The sequence below is a fragment of the Coregonus lavaretus genome, assembly GCF_964263955.1.
Source record: "Coregonus lavaretus genome assembly, contig: HAP1_SCAFFOLD_5543, whole genome shotgun sequence".
NCBI lineage: Eukaryota > Metazoa > Chordata > Actinopteri > Salmoniformes > Salmonidae > Coregonus > Coregonus lavaretus.
Genome location: NW_028156277.1, coordinates 10,328 through 32,500, shown reverse-complemented (window position 1 = coordinate 32,500; position 22,173 = coordinate 10,328). Strand labels below are relative to the sequence as shown.

The window sequence follows — 22,173 nt, the reverse complement described above, 5'->3', positions numbered from 1 at the left end:
GGCTACTGACCAGCCGGGTTACTGACCAGCCGGGTTACTGACCAGCCGGGCTACTGACCAGCCGGGTTACTGACCAGCCGGGCTACTGACCAGCCGGGTTACTGGACTGAAATGTGTAGGTGGGGCGGCAGGTAGCTTAGTGGTTAAGAGCGTTGTGCCAGTAACCGAAAGGTCGCTGGTTCTAATCCCCGAGCCGACAAGGTGAAAAATCTGTCGATGTGCCCTTGAGCAAGGCACTTAACCCTAATTGCTCATGTAAGTCGCTCTGGATAAGAGCGTCTGCTAAATGACTAAAAATGTAAAAATGTAAAAAAATTTACTAGCCAAGAGGCCAAAACCTGTGATATTTGAAAAGTCAACATTTCACAAAGCGGCGGTTTGGCCCATTATCTACTAGCCTGCTGTAATCTACACTGGGCCATTATCTACTAGCCTGCTGTAATCTACACTGGGCCATTATCTACTAGCCTGCTGTAATCTACACTGGGCCATTATCTACTAGCCTGCTGTAATCTACACTGGGCCATTATCTACTAGCCTGCTGTAATCTACACGGGGCCATTATCTACTAGCCTGCTGTAATCTACACTGGGCCATTATCTACTAGCCTGCTGTAATCTACACTGGGCCATTATCTACTAGCCTGCTGTAATCTACACTGGGCCATTATCTACTAGCCTGCTGTAATCTACACTGGGCCATTATCTACTAGCCTGCTGTAATCTACACTGGGCCATTATCTACTAGCCTGCTGTAATCTACACTGGGCCATTATCTACTAGCCTGCTGTAATCTACACTGGGCCATTATCTACTAGCCTGCTGTAATCTACACTGGGCCATTATCTGCTAGCCTGCTGTAATCTACACTGGGCCATTATCTACTAGCCTGCTGTAATCTACACTGGGCCATTATCTACTAGCCTGATGTAATCTACACTGGGCCATTATCTACTAGCCTGCTGTAATCTACACTGGGCCATTATCTACTAGCCTGCTGTAATCTACACTGGGCCATTATCTACTAGCCTGCTGTAATCTACACTGGACCATTATCTACTAGCCTGCTGTAATCTACACTGGGCCATTATCTACTAGCCTGCTGTAATCTACACTGGGCCATTATCTACTAGCCTGCTGTAATCTACACTGAGCCATTATCTGCTAGTCTGCTGTAATCTACACTGGGCCATTATCTACTAGCCTGCTGTAATCTACACTGGGCCATTATCTGCTAGCCTGCTGTAATCTACACTGGGCCATTATCTACTAGCCTGCTGTAATCTACACTGGGCCATTATCTACTAGCCTGCTGTAATCTACACTGGGCCATTATCTACTAGCCTGCTGTAATCTACACTGGGCCATTATCTGCTAGCCTGCTGTAATCTACACTGGGCCATTATCTACTAGCCTGCTGTAATCTACACTGGGCCATTATCTACTAGCCTGATGTAATCTACACTGGGCCATTATCTACTAGCCTGCTGTAATCTACACTGGGCCATTATCTACTAGCCTGCTGTAATCTACACTGGGCCATTATCTACTAGCCTGCTGTAATCTACACTGGACCATTATCTACTAGCCTGCTGTAATCTACACTGGGCCATTATCTACTAGCCTGCTGTAATCTACACTGGGCCATTATCTACTAGCCTGCTGTAATCTACACTGAGCCATTATCTGCTAGTCTGCTGTAATCTACACTGGGCCATTATCTACTAGCCTGCTGTAATCTACACTGGGCCATTATCTGCTAGCCTGCTGTAATCTACACTGGGCCATTATCTACTAGCCTGCTGTAATCTACACTGGGCCATTATCTACTAGCCTGCTGTAATCTACACTGGGCCATTATCTACTAGCCTGCTGTAATCTACACTGGGCCATTATCTGCTAGCCTGCTGTAATCTACACTACACTGGGTCTATCTACTGTCTATAGATGCTGTAATCTACACTACACTGGGTCTATCTACTGTCTATAGAAGCCGTAATCTACACTACACTGGGTCTATCTACTGTCTATAGAAGCCGTAATCTACACTACACTGGGTCTATCTACTGTCTATAGAAGCTGTAATCTACACTACACTGGGTCTATCTACTGTCTATAGAAGCCGTAATCTACACTACACTGGGTCTATCTACTGTCTATAGAAGCCGTAATCTACACTACACTGGGTCTATCTACTGTCTATAGAAGCCGTAATCTACACTACACTGGGTCTATCTACTGTCTATAGAAGCCGTAATCTACACTACACTGGGTCTATCTACTGTCTATAGAAGCCGTAATCTACACTACACTGGGTCTATCTACTGTCTATAGAAGCTGTAATCTACACTACACTGGGTCTATCTACTGTCTATAGAAGCCGTAATCTACACTACACTGGGTCTATCTACTGTCTATAGAAGCCGTAATCTACACTACACTGGGTCTATCTACTGTCTATAGAAGCCGTAATCTACACTACACTGGGTCTATCTACTGTCTATAGAAGCCGTAATCTACACTACACTGGGTCTATCTACTGTCTATAGAAGCTGTAATCTACACTACACTGGGTCTATCTACTGTCTATAGAAGCCGTAATCTACACTACACTGGGTCTATCTACTGTCTGTAGAAGCTGTAATCTACACTACACTGGGTCTATCTACTGTCTATAGAAGCCGTAATCTACACTACACTGGGTCTATCTACTGTCTATAGAAGCTGTAATCTACACTACACTGGGTCTATCTACTGTCTATAGAAGCCGTAATCTACACTACACTGGGTCTATCTACTGTCTATAGAAGCCGTAATCTACACTACACTGGGTCTATCTACTGTCTATAGAAGCCGTAATCTACACTACACTGGGTCTATCTACTGTCTATAGAAGCCGTAATCTACACTACACTGGGTCTATCTACTGTCTATAGAAGCCGTAATCTACACTACACTGGGTCTATCTACTGTCTATAGAAGCCGTAATCTACACTACACTGGGTCTATCTACTGTCTATAGAAGCCGTAATCTACACTACACTGGGTCTATCTACTGTCTATAGAAGCCGTAATCTACACTACACTGGGTCTATCTACTGTCTATAGAAGCCGTAATCTACACTACACTGGGTCTATCTACTGTCTATAGAAGCTGTAATCTACACTACACTGGGTCTATCTACTGTCTATAGAAGCCGTAATCTACACTACACTGGGTCTATCTACTGTCTATAGAAGCCGTAATCTACACTACACTGGGTCTATCTACTGTCTATAGAAGCCGTAATCTACACTACACTGGGTCTATCTACTGTCTGTAGAAGCCGTAATCTACACTACACTGGGTCTATCTACTGTCTATAGAAGCCGTAATCTACACTACACTGGGTCTATCTACTGTCTGTAGAAGCCGTAATCTACACTACACTGGGTCTATCTACTGTCTATAGAAGCCGTAATCTACACTACACTGGGTCTATCTACTGTCTGTAGAAGCCGTAATCTACACTACACTGGGTCTATCTACTGTCTATAGAAGCCGTAATCTACACTACACTGGGTCTATCTACTGTCTATAGAAGCCGTAATCTACACTACACTGGGTCCATCTACTGTCTGTAGAAGCCGTAATCTACACTACACTGGGTCTATCTACTGTCTCTAGAAGCCATAATCTACACTACACTGGGTCTATCTACTGTCTATAGAAGCCGTAATCTACACTACACTGGGTCTATCTACTGTCTATAGAAGCCGTAATCTACACTACACTGGGTCTATCTACTGTCTATAGAAGCCGTAATCTACACTACACTGGGTCTATCTACTGTCTGTAGAAGCCGTAATCTACACTACACTGGGTCTATCTACTGTCTATAGAAGCCGTAATCTACACTACACTGGGTCTATCTACTGTCTATAGAAGCCGTAATCTACACTACACTGGGTCCATCTACTGTCTGTAGAAGCCGTAATCTACACTACACTGGGTCTATCTACTGTCTCTAGAAGCCATAATCTACACTACACTGGGTCTATCTACTGTCTATAGAAGCCGTAATCTACACTACACTGGGTCTATCTACTGTCTATAGAAGCCGTAATCTACACTACACTGGGTCTATCTACTGTCTATAGAAGCCGTAATCTACACTACACTGGGTCTATCTACTGTCTATAGAAGCTGTAATCTACACTACACTGGGTCTATCTACTGTCTGTAGAAACCGTAATCTACACTACACTGGGTCTATCTACTGTCTATAGAAGCTGTAATCTACACTACACTGGGTCTATCTACTGTCTGTAGAAACCGTAATCTACACTACACTGGGTCTATCTACTGTCTATAGAAGCTGTAATCTACACTACACTGGGTCTATCTACTGTCTGTAGAAACCGTAATCTACACTACACTGGGTCTATCTACTGTCTATAGAAGCCGTAATCTACACTACACTGGGTCTATCTACTGTCTATAGAAGCTGTAATCTACACTACACTGGGTCTATCTACTGTCTGTAGAAACCGTAATCTACACTACACTGGGTCTATCTACTGTCTATAGAAGCTGTAATCTACACTACACTGGGTCTATCTACTGTCTATAGAAGCCGTAATCTACACTACACTGGGTCTATCTACTGTCTATAGAAGCCGTAATCTACACTACACTGGGTCTATCTACTGTCTATAGAAGCCGTAATCTACACTACACTGGGTCTATCTACTGTCTGTAGAAGCCGTAATCTACACTACACTGGGTCTATCTACTGTCTGTAGAAGCTGTAATCTACACTACACTGGGTCTATCTACTGTCTATAGAAGCCGTAATCTACACTACACTGGGTCCATCTACTGTCTGTAGAAGCCGTAATCTACACTACACTGGGTCTATCTACTGTCTATAGAAGCCGTAATCTACACTACACTGGGTCTATCTACTGTCTATAGAAGCTGTAATCTACACTACACTGGGTCTATCTACTGTCTGTAGAAGCTGTAATCTACACTACACTGGGTCTATCTACTGTCTATAGAAGCCGTAATCTACACTACACTGGGTCTATCTACTGTCTATAGAAGCCGTAATCTACACTACACTGGGTCTATCTACAGTCTATAGAAGCCGTAATCTACACTACACTGGGTCTATCTACTGTCTATAGAAGCCGTAATCTACACTACACTGGGTCTATCTACTGTCTGTAGAAGCCGTAATCTACACTACACTGGGTCTATCTACTGTCTGTAGAAGCCGTAATCTACACTACACTGGGTCTATCTACTGTCTATAGAAGCCGTAATCTACACTACACTGGGTCTATCTACTGTCTATAGAAGCCGTAATCTACACTACACTGGGTCTATCTACTGTCTATAGAAGCCGTAATCTACACTACACTGGGTCTATCTACAGTCTATAGAAGCCGTAATCTACACTACACTGGGTCTATCTACTGTCTATAGAAGCCGTAATCTACACTACACTGGGTCTATCTACTGTCTGTAGAAGCCGTAATCTACACTACACTGGGTCTATCTACTGTCTGTAGAAGCCGTAATCTACACTACACTGGGTCTATCTACTGTCTATAGAAGCCGTAATCTACACTACACTGGGTCTATCTACTGTCTATAGAAGCCGTAATCTACACTACACTGGGTCTATCTACTGTCTATAGAAGCCGTAATCTACACTACACTGGGTCTATCTACTGTCTATAGAAGCTGTAATCTACACTACACTGGGTCTATCTACTGTCTATAGAAGCCGTAATCTACACTACACTGGGTCTATCTACTGTCTATAGAAGCCGTAATCTACACTACACTGGGTCTATCTACTGTCTATAGAAGCCGTAATCTACACTACACTGGGTCTATCTACTGTCTATAGAAGCCGTAATCTACACTACACTGGGTCTATCTACTGTCTATAGAAGCTGTAATCTACACTACACTGGGTCTATCTACTGTCTATAGAAGCCGTAATCTACACTACACTGGGTCTATCTACTGTCTATAGAAGCCGTAATCTACACTACACTGGGTCTATCTACTGTCTATAGAAGCCGTAATCTACACTACACTGGGTCTATCTACTGTCTATAGAAGCCGTAATCTACACTACACTGGGTCTATCTACTGTCTATAGAAGCTGTAATCTACACTACACTGGGTCTATCTACTGTCTATAGAAGCCGTAATCTACACTACACTGGGTCTATCTACTGTCTATAGAAGCCGTAATCTACACTACACTGGGTCTATCTACTGTCTATAGAAGCCGTAATCTACACTACACTGGGTCTATCTACTGTCTATAGAAGCCGTAATCTACACTACACTGGGCCTATCTACTGTCTATAGAAGCCGTAATCTACACTACACTGGGTCTATCTACTGTCTATAGAAGCCGTAATCTACACTACACTGGGTCTATCTACTGTCTGTAGAAGCCGTAATCTACACTACACTGGGTCTATCTACTGTCTATAGAAGCCGTAATCTACACTACACTGGGTCTATCTACTGTCTATAGAAGCCGTAATCTACACTACACTGGGTCTATCTACTGTCTATAGAAGCCGTAATCTACACTACACTGGGTCTATCTACTGTCTGTAGAAGCCGTAATCTACACTGGGTCTATCTACTGTCTGTAGAAGCCGTAATCTACACTGGGTCTATCTACTGTCTATAGAAGCTGTAATCTACACTACACTGGGTCTATCTACTGTCTGTAGAAGCCGTAATCTACACTACACTGGGTCTATCTACTGTCTATAGAAGCCGTAATCTACACTACACTGGGTCTATCTACTGTCTATAGAAGCCGTAATCTACACTACACTGGGTCTATCTACTGTCTATAGAAGCCGTAATCTACACTACACTGGGTCTATCTACTGTCTATAGAAGCCGTAATCTACACTACACTGGGTCTATCTACTGTCTATAGAAGCTGTAATCTACACTACACTGGGTCTATCTACTGTCTATAGAAGCCGTAATCTACTGTCTATCTACCGTGTTTTATGATTATTCAATACAGGAGGAAGTTAATGTTCATAAGAATGTCTTTACTTCAGCATCATTGGGTAGCATGCATACAGTCCCCTCCAGCGCAATAGTAAGTAATGGTCGTGTGTTGTTATGGTTCTGGATGGCCCAGGTGGATAGCAACAATGACAAGAAACTCCCATGTGGGGAATCGTAGGTGAGTCATTTCAGCTGGTTTCTTCTTGATACCATGTCTTGTTTTTAAGGTGTTTTTGACTGATGTCGCGTCTATGCTAATATGGCTAGAAATGTGCTAGCTAGCTAGCTAACCAACAACTGTAACGATGTATTTGAGAGACAAGTGCTCATCGTGCAACTTTATTTATGTTTTCAATAAACATTGGAGACAAAATATAGTTTATATGTTATCAACAATTTAAGACAACCCCGTCTGTTTTGCCCCATAGTTGGTTTTGTTGCTAAACCACCAACCCGTCTATAACAGCGTCTTGTGAGACAATAAACTGCTGGAGGACTGGACACTGTAGCCTGTAGCCCAGCAGTGTCTTACATTTACATTACATTTTTGTCATTTAGCAGACGCTCTTATCCAGAGCGACTTACAGTTAGTGAATACATATATATTTTTTATACTGGCCCCCCGTGGGAATCGAACCCACAACCCTGGCGTTGCAAACACCATGCTCAATCAACTGAGCTACATCCCTACCGGCCATTCCCTCCCCTACCTTGGACAACGCTGGGCCAATTGTGCGCCGCCCATGAGTCTCCTGGTCGCGGCCGGCTGCGACAGAGCCTGGATTCGAACCAGGATCTCTAGTGGCACAGTTAGCACTGCGATGCAGTGCCTTAGACCACTGCGCCACTCAGGATCAACGTTTGGGGTAAATTCCATTTAATTTCCAGTTAATTCAGGAAGTATACCGATATTCCAATTTGGAACATTTAGAATTGGAACTGGAATTTAAAGATGGAATTGAACCCCAACCCTATTGTCAATGGGACATGATGACTACATTACATAATGTTTGTCTGTTACCTATTGCCTCTCAACTGCCACCTCCAAGCGCTGTCAACATGTAACATATTTGTACATCTAATGTGTATATATATATGAAAGTTAATTGTTAATAAATCTTGTTTAATAAGAATCTAAAATGTTCCGTGGTTTGGTTTCTGTGGAGAATCATTTGGTGTTGTTTCTCAAGACCGTCGGTAGGTGGCGACAGAGTACTTTTTTATAAACTAAAAAATTCAAAGAAGAAAAAAGACAGCTGGAATCGCTTACAGAAATATTACCCAGACAGCCAGAAGAGCTCAGGAAGCGATTAGTGAAGTTAAGCAGTGGTCCCTCAGTTTTCAGTTGAGTAAACAGACAGTGTTTTTCTCTAGAAGGAAGGTTGGGGAGGAAATATACTTGAAGTTGTATGGAAGGAATCTGGAGGGGGTGGGAGGGTTTAGGTTCCTGGGGGTCTGGTTTGACGCTCGAATGACGTGGGGGCGGAGCATATTAACAGAGTAGTTGTCAAAGGAAATAAAATATTGAATGTGATGCGTTGCTTGTCAGGAATGGAGTGGGGCGCAGATAGAATGGCATTGAAAATGATATATTTAGCTCTGTTAAGGTCATTTTTATTTAACTAGGCAAGTCAGTTAAGAACAAATTCTTATTTACAATGACGGCCTACACCGGCCAAACGACGCTGGGCTAATTGTGCGCCGCCCTACGGGACTCCCAATCACGGCCGGTTGTGATACAGCCTGGAATCGAACCAGGGGGTCTGTAGTGACACCTCAAGCGCTGAGATGCAGTGGCTTAGACCGCTGCGCCACTCGGGAGCTAGACCGCTGCGCCACTCGGGAGGCCGATTTATGGAAGCGTAGCATATGGATCAGCAGCTCAGACATCTTTATAAAAGCCCTAAGAATACGTTGTGGAGCACTCAGGACCTCCCCGGTGGCAGCGATACAGGCAGAGTTGGGAGAGATGCCGTTAAAGCTAAGAAGTCAACAGCTAGCCGGGACATATTGGGTAAATCTACAAGGACATAAGGTTTCACATCCTACAAAAAAAGGTCCTCCTAGAGTGCTGGGAACATAAACAAAATCTGAATACAAGTTTTGGGTGGATAGGCAGTGGCATGGCGAGAGAGACGGGGTTGTTTTGGAGGGAGTTCAGCCCCTCTGTGGTTCTTCCTGCTATCCCACCTTGGTTTCTCCCTCAGCCAGTGATATATCTAGGGTTGCTTGAGAGGGTAAGAGACGTTGAGGAAGGAGTAGATTCAGTTGTAAGTGAACATTTTAAGAACACAATACTATGCTTTCTTGAATATAATTCACTGATGGATCTAAGGACCCTAAAACAGGGAGGACAGGAGCAGCTTTTAGTGTTCCTGAGTTTAAAAGGTGTCAGTGACGAAAAAAAGAGCAACGGATCATTTATCTGTTCACACAACGGGAGTTGCTGCCCGTACTATTGGCTGCAGAGTGGGTGGAGGAGGTGTGGCCAGAGTGGGTGGACGAGGTGTGGCCAGAGTGGGTGGAGGAGGTGTGGCCAGACTGGGTGGAGGAGGTGTGGCCAGACTGGGTGGAGGAGGTGTGGCCAGACTGAGTGGAGGAGGTGTGGCCAGACTGGGTGGAGGAGGTGTGGCCAGACTGAGTGGAGGAGGTGTGGCCAGACTGAGTAGTCATCTGCTCTGACTCCTGGGCAGCCCTGATGAGTTTACATTTCATTTGTATCTCAGAGCAGACAGGATGTATTGTATGAGGTTTTGCAGTGTTTTGTTTAGGGTGAGACAGATAGGGGGGTATTTGTGAGGTTCCTCTGGGCACCAGCTCATGTGGGAGTAGAGGGGAATGAGGAAGGGTTAGGGTTAGGGTTAGGGTTAGGGTTAGGGTTAGGTATTGTGAGGTTCCTCTGGGTACCAGCTCATGTGGGAGTGAGAAGGGGAATGAGGAAGGGTTAGGGTTAGGGTTAGGGTTAGGGTTAGGGTTAGGGTTAGGTATTGTGAGGTTCCTCTGGGTACCAGCTCATGTGGGAGTGAGAAGGGGAATGAGGAGGTGGATGTTATCGCCAAGTAGGCTCTTAAACATCCTAATGGGAGGTCCTCAGGCCGAGAGAGAAGGGGAGGACAGTGTAGTCAAGGCTGAGACTGGGACACACGAGGCTCAATAGTACATAGAAATTGGCAGGGGAAACATCCGACTGGGAGGTGTGATCACCGTCAGGAGGAGATGGAGACAGTGGAACATGTTCTATTTCAGTGCCAGAAATATGTGAGAGAAAGGGAGCGATTGTTATTAGATTTGAGGAGTGATGGGGTTGAAGAGCCAGGACTAAGTGAACTGCTGGGGAAATCTTCAGGGGATGTAGTATTTAATTATGTATTTCGTTTCCTTAGGGAGACGAGATTATTGTGTAGGATTTAGAACTTCGCGGTCTCTGGTCCACACTCCAGTCCAGCTGGTGGCGGTAATGCACCTTAAAGTTGGTTGCCAACCGCTATAGAAAATCCACAGAAGAAGAAGACGAAGAATGGAGTCGCTTACTATTGACGTAACAGTTTATGCGACAGTTTAAGGTCGGAAGGCAACCTTCCAGATACACATGTTAAGCTACAGTAGTACTTTGATAAATCTCATTTTCCCGAGAACGGTATTTAAAAATAAAAAAAACAGATACGATGCTGATGTTAAGTCGAGCGGTGTTGTGGGGTACGAGGAGACACCGCTGTCGCTACTTTTCTACGGCACAAAACAACTGGAACGCCAGAAAAGTACGTTTCATAAAGGCTAGAAAACAAGCTACCTAGCCCTTGGTGACTCAGTGCCATTACACAGAGTTAAGTCATTGGACGAAGGCGTCTTCTGTATGGACCTAGTTGATGATGTTGAATATCACCGGGCGGCAGGTAGCTTAGTCGTTAAGAGCGTTGTGCCAGTAACCGAAAGGTCGCTGGTTCTAATCCCCGAGCTGACTAGGTGAAAAATATGTCGATGTGCCCTAGAGCAAGGCACTTAACCCTAATTGCTCCTGTAAGTCGCTCTGGATAAGAGCGTCTGCTAAATGACAAAAGAGTACTTTCTGAAGGCACTGTAGCTAGCTTAGCTGGACCAGATCACTGGTGAAAGGGGAATAATAGCTAGCTAGCTACTGTCCTGACTCTGAGACACCTGTTAAAGAACAGGAAGCTAAAGGTGACTAGTCATCTCCTATCTATAGTCCTGTGACTGTCATGTACAGCTAGCCACAGCCCTCTACTGTAGCCAGCTAGCTAGCTGTCTGTGTTGTTGCTGCTGGGCTGGAAGCCTTGGTAGTAGCTAGCGAGTGTGTTAACTGGTTGTGTGTGTGTGTGTGTGTGTCCACCCAGGGTCTGGTACTAGGAGTGTACGAGACGGAGAAGGAAGAGGACTCTCTCCATCTAACTGAAGCGGCAGCTGGGGTCGACAGAGTTCTGTCTGGTAAACTGACTGAGCTGCTAAAGATGTGAGTCTGTAAGAGTCCACCTCACACACAGACTATCAGTAAGAGTCCACCTCACACACACAGACTATCTGTAAGAGTCCACCCCACACAGACTATCTGTAAGAGTCCACCTCACACACAGACTATCTGTAAGAGTCCACCTCACACACACAGACTATCTGTAAGAGTCCACCCCACACACAGACTATCTGTAAGAGTCCACCTCACACACAGACTATCTGTAAGAGTCCACCCCACACACAGACTATCTGTAAGAGTCCACCACACACACAGACTATCTGTTAGAGTCCACCACACACACAGACTATCTGTAAGAGTCCACCTCACACACAGACTATCTGTAAGAGTCCACCCCACACACAGACTATCTGTAAGAGTCCACCCCACACACAGACTATCTGTTAGAGTCCACCCCACACACAGACTATCTGTAAGAGTCCACCCCACACACAGACTATCTGTAAGAGTCCACCCCACACACACATACTATCTGTAAGAGTCCACCCCACACACAGACTATCTGTAAGAGTCCACCCCACACACACAGACTATCTGTAAGAGTCCACCCCACACACACAGACTATCTGTAAGAGTCCACCCCACACACAGACTATCTGTAAGAGTCCACCCCACACACAGACTATCTGTAAGAGTCCACCCCACACACAGACTATCTGTAAGAGTCCACCTCACACACAGACTATCTGTAAGAGTCCACCTCACACACAGACTATCTGTAAGAGTCCACCCCACACACAGACTATCTGTAAGAGTCCACCCCACACACAGACTATCTGTTAGAGTCCACCCCACACACAGACTATCTGTAAGAGTCCACCCCACACACAGACTATCTGTAAGAGTCCACCCCACACACACAGACTATCTGTAAGAGTCCACCCCACACACACAGACTATCTGTAAGAGTCCACCCCACACACAGACTATCTGTAAGAGTCCACCCCACACACAGACTATCTGTAAGAGTCCACCCCACACACAGACTATCTGTAAGAGTCCACCTCACACACAGACTATCTGTAAGAGTCCACCTCACACACAGACTATCTGTAACACACAGACTATCTGTTAGAGTCCACCCCACACACAGACTATCTGTTAGAGTCCACCCCACACACAGACTATCTGTAAGAGTCCACCTCACACACAGACTATCTGTAACACACAGACTATCTGTTAGAGTCCACCCCACACACAGACTATCTGTAAGAGTCCACCCCACACACAGACTATCTGTAAGAGTCCACCTCACACACAGACTATCTGTAACACACAGACTATCTGTTAGAGTCCACCCCACACACAGACTATCTGTAAGAGTCCACCCCACACACAGACTATCTGTAAGAGTCCACCCCACACACAGACTATCTGTAAGAGTCCACCCCACACACACAGACTATCTGTAAGAGTCCACCCCACACACACAGACTATCTGTAAGAGTCCACCCCACACACACAGACTATCTGTAAGAGTCCACCCCACACACAGACTATCTGTAAGAGTCCACCCCACACACAGACTATCTGTTAGAGTCCACCCCACACACACAGACTATCTGTTAGAGTCCACCCCACACACAGACTATCTGTAAGAGTCCACCCCACACACAGACTATCTGTAAGAGTCCACCTCACACACAGACTATCTGTAAGAGTCCACCTCACACACAGACTATCTGTAACACACAGACTATCTGTTAGAGTCCACCCCACACACAGACTATCTGTAAGAGTCCACCTCACACACAGACTATCTGTAAGAGTCCACCTCACACACAGACTATCTGTAAGAGTCCACCCCACACACAGACTATCTGTAAGAGTCCACCCCACACACAGACTATCTGTTAGAGTCCACCCCACACACAGACTATCTGTAAGAGTCCACCTCACACACAGACTATCTGTAACACACAGACTATCTGTTAGAGTCCACCCCACACACAGACTATCTGTTAGAGTCCACCCCACACACACAGACTATCTGTAAGAGTCCACCTCACACACAGACTATCTGTTAGAGTCCACCCCACACACAGACTATCTGTTAGAGTCCACCCCACACACACAGACTATCTGTAAGAGTCCACCCCACACACACAGACTATCTGTAAGAGTCCACCCCACACACACAGACTATCTGTTAGAGTCCACCCCACACACAGACTATCTGTTAGAGTCCACCTCACACACAGACTATCTGTAAGAGTCCACCCCACACACAGACTATCTGTAAGAGTCCACCCCACACACAGACTATCTGTAAGAGTCCACCCCACACACACAGACTATCTGTAAGAGTCCACCTCACACACAGACTATCTGTTAGAGTCCACCCCACACACAGACTATCTGTTAGAGTCCACCCCACACACACAGACTATCTGTAAGAGTCCACCCCACACACACAGACTATCTGTAAGAGTCCACCCCACACACACAGACTATCTGTTAGAGTCCACCCCACACACAGACTATCTGTTAGAGTCCACCTCACACACAGACTATCTGTAAGAGTCCACCCCACACACAGACTATCTGTAAGAGTCCACCCCACACACAGACTATCTGTAAGAGTCCACCCCACACACACAGACTATCTGTAAGAGTCCACCCCACACACACAGACTATCTGTTAGAGTCCACCCCACACACAGACTATCTGTTAGAGTCCACCTCACACACAGACTATCTGTAAGAGTCCACCCCACACACACAGACTATCTGTAAGAGTCCACCCCACACACACAGACTATCTGTAAGCGTGAGAGAGGTTTGACTGGTGTAAATAACAGCCTCCCTGGTAACTCCTCAGATCAGGACCAGGTCTGAAGAAAGGGAAGAACAGAATATTCTACGGTCTTCATGAGGTAAGGCATATATTAACTATATGAACAGAATATTCTACGGTCTTCATGAGGTAAGGCATATATTAACTATATGAACAGAATATTCTACGGTCTTCATGAGGTAACGCATATATTAACTATATGAACAGAATATTCTACGGTCTTCATGAGGTAACACATATATTAACTATATTAACAGAATATTCTACGGTCTTCATGAGGTAACACATATATTAACTATATTAACAGAATATTCTACGGTCTTCATGAGGTAACACATATATTAACTATATTAACAGAATATTCTACGGTCTTCATGAGGTAACACATATATTAACTATATGAACAGAATATTCTACGGTCTTCATGAGGTAATATATATATTTATATCACACACACACACACACACTACCAGTCCAAAGTTTGGACACACCTACTCATTCAAGGGTTTTTCCATAATTTTTACTATTTTCTACATTTAATTTTTAATAATAGTGAAGACATCAAAACTATGAAATAACACATGCAATAATTACCTGTGTGTGTGTGTGTGTGTGTGTGTGTGTGTGTGTGTGTGTGTGTGTGTGTGTGTGTGTGTGTGTGTGTGTGCGTATACAGGACTTCCCGTGTATAGCAGTAGTAGGTCTAGGGAGGAACTCTCTGGGTGTGTGTGGAACAGAATACTGGGACACCTGTAAGGAGAACATCAGAGCTGCCGTAGCAGGTCAGTCTCTCTCTTTCCCTCTCAGAACATCAGAGCTGCTATAGCAGGTCAGTCTCTCTCTTTCCCTCTCAGAACATCAGAGCTGCTATAGCAGGTCAGTCTCTCTCTTTCCCTCTCAGAACATCAGAGCTGCCATAGCAGGTCAGTCTCTCTCTTTCCCTCTCAGAACATCAGAGCTGCCATAGCAGGTAAGTCTCTCTCTTTCCCTCTCAGAACATCAGAGCTGCCATAGCAGGTAAGTCTCTCTCTTTCCCTCTCAGAACATCAGAGCTGCTATAGCAGGTCAGTCTCTCTCTTTCCCTCTCAGAACATCAGAGCTGCCATAGCAGGTCAGTCTCTCTCTTTCCCTCTCAGAACATCAGAGCTGCTGTAGCAGGTCAGTCTCTCTCTTTCCCTCTCAGAACATCAGAGCTGCTATAGCAGGTCAGTCTCTCTCTTTCCCTCTCAGAACATCAGAGCTGCTATAGCAGGTAAGTCTCTCTCTTTCCCTCTCAGAACATCAGAGCTGCCATAGCAGGTCAGTCTCTCTCTTTCCCTCTCAGAACATCAGAGCTGCTATAGCAGGTCAGTCTCTCTCTTTCCCTCTCAGAACATCAGAGCTGCCATAGCAGGTCAGTCTCTCTCTTTCCCTCTCAGAACATCAGAGCTGCTATAGCAGGTCAGTCTCTCTCTTTCCCTCTCAGAACATCAGAGCTGCTATAGCAGGTCAGTCTCTCTCTTTCCCTCTCAGAACATCAGAGCTGCTATAGCAGGTCAGTCTCTCTCTTTCCCTCTCAGAACATCAGAGCTGCTGTAGCAGGTCAGTCTCTCTCTTTCCCTCTCAGAACATCAGAGCTGCCGTAGCAGGTCAGTCTCTCTCTTTCCCTAAAAAAATTTAAATCTAAAAAGAATGACGTCATATTTGTTCTTACTGATCTACACAACCCGCTCCACGTTTTTTACAAGTCAAAATAAAAAGTCTAGAATATTTAGTATATTTATAAGACATAGAAAAACGAAGATGTGTTGATTGGTGGAAGCGCCTTGGGCAGCCAATACAGCTGGACATCATTTAGAATCTTCTACCAACTCTTAGTGGCAACATCAATATTTTGTTTGTTGAAATTGCTCAAGCACAGTAGATTTTATTGGGAATCATTGATGGACAGCGATATTCAACCCATATAGAGGTGGATGGGTGTAATGACCAGCTAGTCTGTGTGATAGGAGGCTGCAGGGGGCTCCAGGACCACGCGTTGACCCATATAGAGGTGGATGGGTGTAATGACCAGCTAGTCTGTGTGATAGGAGGCTGCAGGGGGCTCCAGGACCACGCGTTGACCCATATAGAGGTGGATGGGTGTAATGACAGCCAGTCGGCAGCAGAGGGCGCTGTCCTGGGGCTGTTTACATACGATGACCTGAAAACCAAGAAGAAGACCAGAGTCACCACCCAGCTACACGGCAGGTACACACACACACACACACACACACACACACACACACACGTACACCCTCTCAATCACACTGACACAAACACAGACATCCACTGACTCTCTCTCTCTCTCTCTCTAACCTGTGTGTGTGTCCAGTGGGTGTGTATCTGGCTGGGAGAAGGGTGTGTTGTACGGAGAAGGTCAGAACCTGGCCCGTTACCTGATGGAAGCTCCAGCCAATCACGTCACTCCGTCGGTCTTCGCTGATACCATCACACACAGACTGGCTCCCTACGCCGACCACGTCACCATCCATAAGAGGTACGGGGGAGGAGGAGGGGGGAGGAGGGGGAGGAGGAGGGGGAGGAGGGGGAGGAGGAGGGGGAGGAACACACAGACTGGCTCCCTACGCCGACCACGTCACCATCCATAAGAGGTACGGGGGAGGAGGAGGGGGAGGAGGGAGGGGAGGAGGGGGAGGAGGAGGAGGAGGAGGAGGAGGAGGAGGAGGAGGGGGAGGAGGGAGGGGAGGAGGGGGAGGAGGAGGAGGAGGAGGAGGAGGAGGAGGAGGAGGGGGAGGAGGAGGAGGAGGGGGAGGGGGAGGAGGAGGAGGGGGAGGAGGAGGGGGAGGAGGAGGAGGGGGAGGAGGAGGAGGGGGAGGAGGGAGGGGGAGGAACACACAGACTGGCTCCCTACGCCGACCACGTCACCATCCATAAGAGGTACGGGGGAGGAGGAGGGGGAGGAGGGGGAGGAGGAGGAGGAGGAGGAGTGGGGGGAGGAGGAGTGGGGGGAGGAGGAGGAGGAGGAGGAGGAGGAGGGGGAGGAGGAGGAGGAGGAGGGGAGGAGGGGGGGGGGAGGGGGGAGGAGGGGGAGGGGGAGGGGAGGGGGGGGGAGGAGGAGGAGGGGGGGAGGAGGGAGAGGAGGGAGGGGGAGGAACACACAGACTGGCTCCCTACGCCGACCACGTCACCATCCATAAGAGGTACGGGGGAGGAGGGGGAGGAGGAGGAGGAGGGGAGGAGGAGGAGGGGGAGGAGGAGGAGGGGGAGGAGGAGGAGGAGGGGGAGGGGGAGGAGGAGGAGGGGGAGGAGGAGGGGGAGGAGGAGGAGGGGGAGGAGGAGGGGGAGGAGGGGGAGGAGGAGGAGTGGGGGGAGGAGGAGTGGGGGGAGGAGGAGGAGGAGGAGGAGGGGGAGGAGGAGGAGGAGGAGGAGGAGTGGGGGGAGGAGGAGTGGGGGGAGGAGGAGGAGGAGGAGGAGGGGGAGGAGGAGGAGGGAGGGGAGGGGGGGGAGGAGGAGGAGGGGGGAGGAGGGAGAGGAGGGAGGGGGAGGAACACACAGACTGGCTCCCTACGCCGACCACGTCACCATCCATAAGAGGTACGGGGGGAGGAGGGGGAGGAGGGGGAGGAGGAGGAGGAGGGGGAGGAGGGAGAGGAGGGAGGGGGAGGAACACACAGACTGGCTCCCTACGCCGACCACGTCACCATCCATAAGAGGTACGGGGGAGGAGGAGGGGGAGGAGGGGGAGGAGGAGGAGGAGGAGGAGGAGGGAGAGGAGGAGGGGGAGGAGGAGGAGGAGGAGGAGGAGGAGGAGTGGGGGGAGGAGGAGGAGGAGGAGGGGGAAGAGGAGGGGGGGGGAGGGAGGAGGAGGAGGAGGAGGAGGAGGAGGGGGAGGATGTAATGTATGGAACTATTTTTGACAAAACAGTTTCATTTCGGATGTCATCGTTAACGTGTGTGTGTGTGTGTGTGTGTGTGTGTGTGTGTGTGTGGTGTGTGTGTGTGTGTGTGTGCAGGTCTCAAGAGTGGATAGAGGAGCAGCAGATGGGGGCGTTCCTCAGTGTTTCTAAAGGTGATAGATGGGAGCGTTCCTAAAGGTGATAGATGGGAGCGTTCCTCAGTGTTCCTAAAGGTGATAGATGGGGGCGTTCCTCAGTGTGTCTAAAGGTGATAGATGGGAGCGTTCCTCAGTGTTTCTAAAGGTGATAGATGGGAGCGTTCCTCTGTGTTCCTAAAGGTGATAGATGGGGGCGTTCCTCAGTGTGTCTAAAGGTGATAGATGGGAGCGTTCCTCAGTGTTTCTAAAGGTGATAGATGGGAGCGTTCCTAAAGGTGATAGATGGGAGCGTTCCTCAGTGTTTCTAAAGGTGATAGATGGGAGCGTTCCTAAAGGTGATAGATGGGAGCGTTCCTAAAGGTGATAGATGGGGGCGTTCCTCAGTGTTCCTAAAGGTGATAGATGGGGGCGTTCCTCTGTGTGTCTAAAGGTGATAGATGGGAGCGTTCCTCTGTGTTTCTAAAGGTGATAGATGGGAGCGTTCCTCTGTGTTCCTAAAGGTGATAGATGGGAGCGTTCCTCTGTGTTTCTAAAGGTGATAGATGGGAGCGTTCCTCTGTGTTCCTAAAGGTGATAGATGGGAGCGTTCCTCTGTGTTTCTAAAGGTGATAGATGGGAGCGTTCCTCTGTGTGTCTAAAGGTGATAGATGGGAGCGTTCCTAAAGGTGATAGATGGGAGCGTTCCTCAGTGTTTCTAAAGGTGATAGATGGGAGCGTTCCTCAGTGTTTCTAAAGGTGATAGATGGGAGCGTTCCTAAAGGTGATAGATGGGAGCGTTCCTCTGTGTTTCTAAAGGTGATAGATGGGAGCGTTCCTCTATGTTTCTAAAGGTGATAGATGGGAGCGTTCCTCAGTGTTCCTAAAGGTGATAGATGGGAGCGTTCCTCTGTGTTCCTAAAGGTGATAGATGGGAGCGTTCCTCTGTGTTTCTAAAGGTGATAGATGGGAGCGTTCCTCTGTGTTTCTAAAGGTGATAGATGGGAGCGTTCCTCAGTGTTTCTAAAGGTGATAGATGGGGGCGTTCCTCAGTGTTTCTAAAGGTGATAGATGGGAGCGTTCCTCTGTGTTTCTAAAGGTGATAGATGGGAGTGTTCCTCTGTGTTTCTAAAGGTGATAGATGGGAGCGTTCCTCTGTGTTTCTAAGGGTGATAGATGGGAGCGTTCCTAAAGGTGATAGATGGGAGCGTTCCTCAGTGTTTCTAAAGGTGATAGATGGGAGCGTTCCTCTGTGTTTCTAAAGGTGATAGATGGGAGCGTTCCTCTGTGTTTCTAAAGGTGATAGATGGGGGCGTTCCTCAGTGTTTCTAAAGGTGATAGATGGGAGCGTTCCTCAGTGTTTCTAAAGGTGATAGATGGGAGCGTTCCTAAAGGTGATAGATGGGAGCGTTCCTCTGTGTTTCTAAAGGTGATAGATGGGAGCGTTCCTCAGTGTTTCTAAAGGTGATAGATGGGAGCGTTCCTCTGTGTTTCTAAAGGTGATAGATGGGAGCGTTCCTCAGTGTTTCTAAAGGTGATAGCAGCAGACGGTTCATTCTGTTGTTGTTTTAGGCTCAGAGGAACCCCCTGTCTTCCTGGAGCTGCACTACAACGGTTGCCCTGACAACACACACTCTCCTCTACTGCTGGTGGGCAAGGGCATCACCTTCGACAGGTACACACACCACATCACACACCGCCCATCACTGCTGTCCAACCAGGGTGCTCTGTTCACTGTGTTGGACGCCGCCCCATCACTGCTGTCCAACCAGGGTGCTCTGTTCACTGTGTTGGACACCGCCCATCACTGCTGTCCAACCAGGGTGCTCTGTTCACTGTGTTGGATACCGCCCATCACTGCTGTCCAACCAGGGTGCTCTGTTCACTGTGTTGGACACCGCCCATCACTGCTGTCCAACCAGGGTGCTCTGTTCACTGTGTTGGACACCGCCCATCACTGCTGTCCAACCAGGGTGCTCTGTTCACTGTGTTGGACACCGCCCATCACTGCTGTCCAACCAGGGTGCTCTGTTCACTGTGTTGGACACCGCCCATCACTGCTGTCCAACCAGGGTGCTCTGTTCACTGTGTTGTTAAAGCATCAGATCTTGTCTCATCGCTGCATCTCCCCAACGGTCTCGGGAAGTGAAGGTCGAGTCATGCATCCTCTGAAACATGACCCGCCAAACCGCTCTTCTTAAACACCCGCCCGCTTAACCCGGAAGCCAGCCGCACCAATGGAGGAAACACAGTTCAACTGACGACCGAGGTCAGCCTGCAGGCGCCCGGCCCGCCACAAGGAGTCGCTAGAGCGCGATAAGCCAAGTAAATCCCCCCCCCTCCCCCTCGGCCAAACCCTCCCCTAACCCGGACGACGCTGGGCCAATTGTGACTTCCAATCACGGCCGGTTGTGATACAGCCCGGAATCGAACCCGGGTCTGTAGTGTCGCCTTTAGCACTGCGATGCAGTGCCTTAGACCGCTGCGCCACTCGGGAGACCAGCTGGCCTGTTTTCTAAACATTACTAGTGTCATTTTAATTGATATAAATGTTAACTATGTTCCTTACCCTCCCTCTCTCTCTAGCGGTGGGATCAGTCTAAAGCCTCCATCGGGTATGGATGCTATGAGGGCTGATATGGGAGGAGCCGCCACCGTGTGTTCCGCCATCGTCACGGCAGCAGCCCTCAACCTGCCAATCAACATCATAGGTGAGCTTGCGGCGTGACGCGCTAGCCAATCGGTGTCTAGAGCAGGGCTCTCCGACCCTGTTCCTGAAGAACTACTGTCCTGTAGGTTTTTTCGATCCGACCCCAATCTAGTGCATCTGATTCTAATAATTAGCTGGTTGAGAAGCTGAACCAGGACAGTTACAACTGGGTTGGAGTTTAAACCTACAGGAGGGTAGCTATCCAGGAACAGGGTTGGAGTTTAAACCTACAGGAGGGTGTCTCTCCAGGAACAGGGTTGGAGTTTAAACCTACAGGAGGGTATCTCTCCAGGAACAGGGTTGGAGTTTAAACCTACAGGAAGGAATCTCTCCAGGAACAGGGTTGGAGTTTAAACCTACAGGAGGGTGTCTCTCCAGGAACAGGGTTGGAGTTTAAACCTACAGGAGGGTATCTCTCCAGGAACAGGGTTGGAGTTTAAACCTACAGGAGGGTATCTCTCCAGGAACAGGTTTGGAGGGGCCTAGTGGTAAAATGGCAGTCCTGCATAGATGTGCAGCCCCGCAATCTTGTAACTCGTTGTAAAATACAGGATCGCCATTTTGCGTGTTGTATTTCAGCTGATTGCGTTCTTGCGTTGCGCACCTAGTAAGATATAAATTAAGCAATCTGCGATTGGTACATCCCTTTATTGACATATTGAGGATATTAAAGTAATTCATTATAATCATATATTATTATAGCCATCGATGCTTGAAGAATATAACTTATAAATGCCTCATGAACTTAGTTCAACTGTCGTACCCCATCAGAACCCAGAATAGAAGCTTGTTTTACTCCAATGTTGGTAGCCACTATATAGCCTCAGATAAAACTATCATTTAGATATCATGGTTGATATCCATCCATAGCTCTGTCTGAGGGGTTGATATCCATCCATAGCTCTGTCTGAGGGGTTGATATCCATCCATAGCTCTGTCTGGGTGGTTGATATCCATCCATAGCTCTGTCTGGGTGGTTGATATCCATCCATAGCTCTGTCTGGGTGGTTGATATCCATCCATAGCTCTGTCTGGGTGGTTGATATCCATCCATAGCTCTGTCTGAGTGGTTGATATCCATCCATAGCTCTGTCTGGGTGGTTGATATCCATCCATAGCTC

General features: G+C 47.5%; 1 protein-coding gene across 2 annotated transcripts; it reads left to right on the top strand.

The window, feature by feature from the left end:
* The first annotated feature begins 10,593 nt into the window (after positions 1 to 10,593).
* LOC311126509 (cytosol aminopeptidase-like) lies at positions 10,594 to 21,859 on the top strand. Of its 2 annotated transcripts, XM_084200505.1 has the most exons (9): positions 10,594 to 10,805; positions 11,400 to 11,515; positions 14,355 to 14,409; positions 15,007 to 15,112; positions 16,319 to 16,559; positions 16,684 to 16,848; positions 18,326 to 18,381; positions 19,915 to 20,017; positions 20,929 to 21,859. In XM_084200505.1, the coding sequence occupies exons 1-9, from the start codon at positions 10,713 to 10,715 to the stop codon at positions 21,068 to 21,070; spliced, it is 1,077 nt and encodes a 358-aa protein (XP_084056631.1). In that variant the 5' UTR covers positions 10,594 to 10,712; the 3' UTR covers positions 21,071 to 21,859. The 2 variants fall into 2 exon arrangements, with proteins under 2 accessions (XP_084056631.1, XP_084056632.1); XM_084200506.1 differs by lacking the exons at positions 10,594 to 10,805; positions 11,400 to 11,515; positions 14,355 to 14,409 and adding an exon at positions 14,468 to 14,759.
* Positions 21,860 to 22,173: the final 314 nt, after the last annotated feature.

Excerpts from the sequence above, each read along its gene's own strand:
- LOC311126509 (XM_084200505.1), top strand. The coding sequence starts at position 10,713 with ATGCTGATGTTAAGTCGAGCGGTGTTGTGGGGTACGAGGAGACACCGC. Across the intron at positions 16,560-16,683 it reads ACCACCCAGCTACACGGCAG|TGGGTGTGTATCTGGCTGGG; the intron begins GTACACACACAC and ends GTGTGTGTCCAG. Across the intron at positions 20,018-20,928 it reads AAGGGCATCACCTTCGACAG|CGGTGGGATCAGTCTAAAGC; the intron begins GTACACACACCA and ends CTCTCTCTCTAG.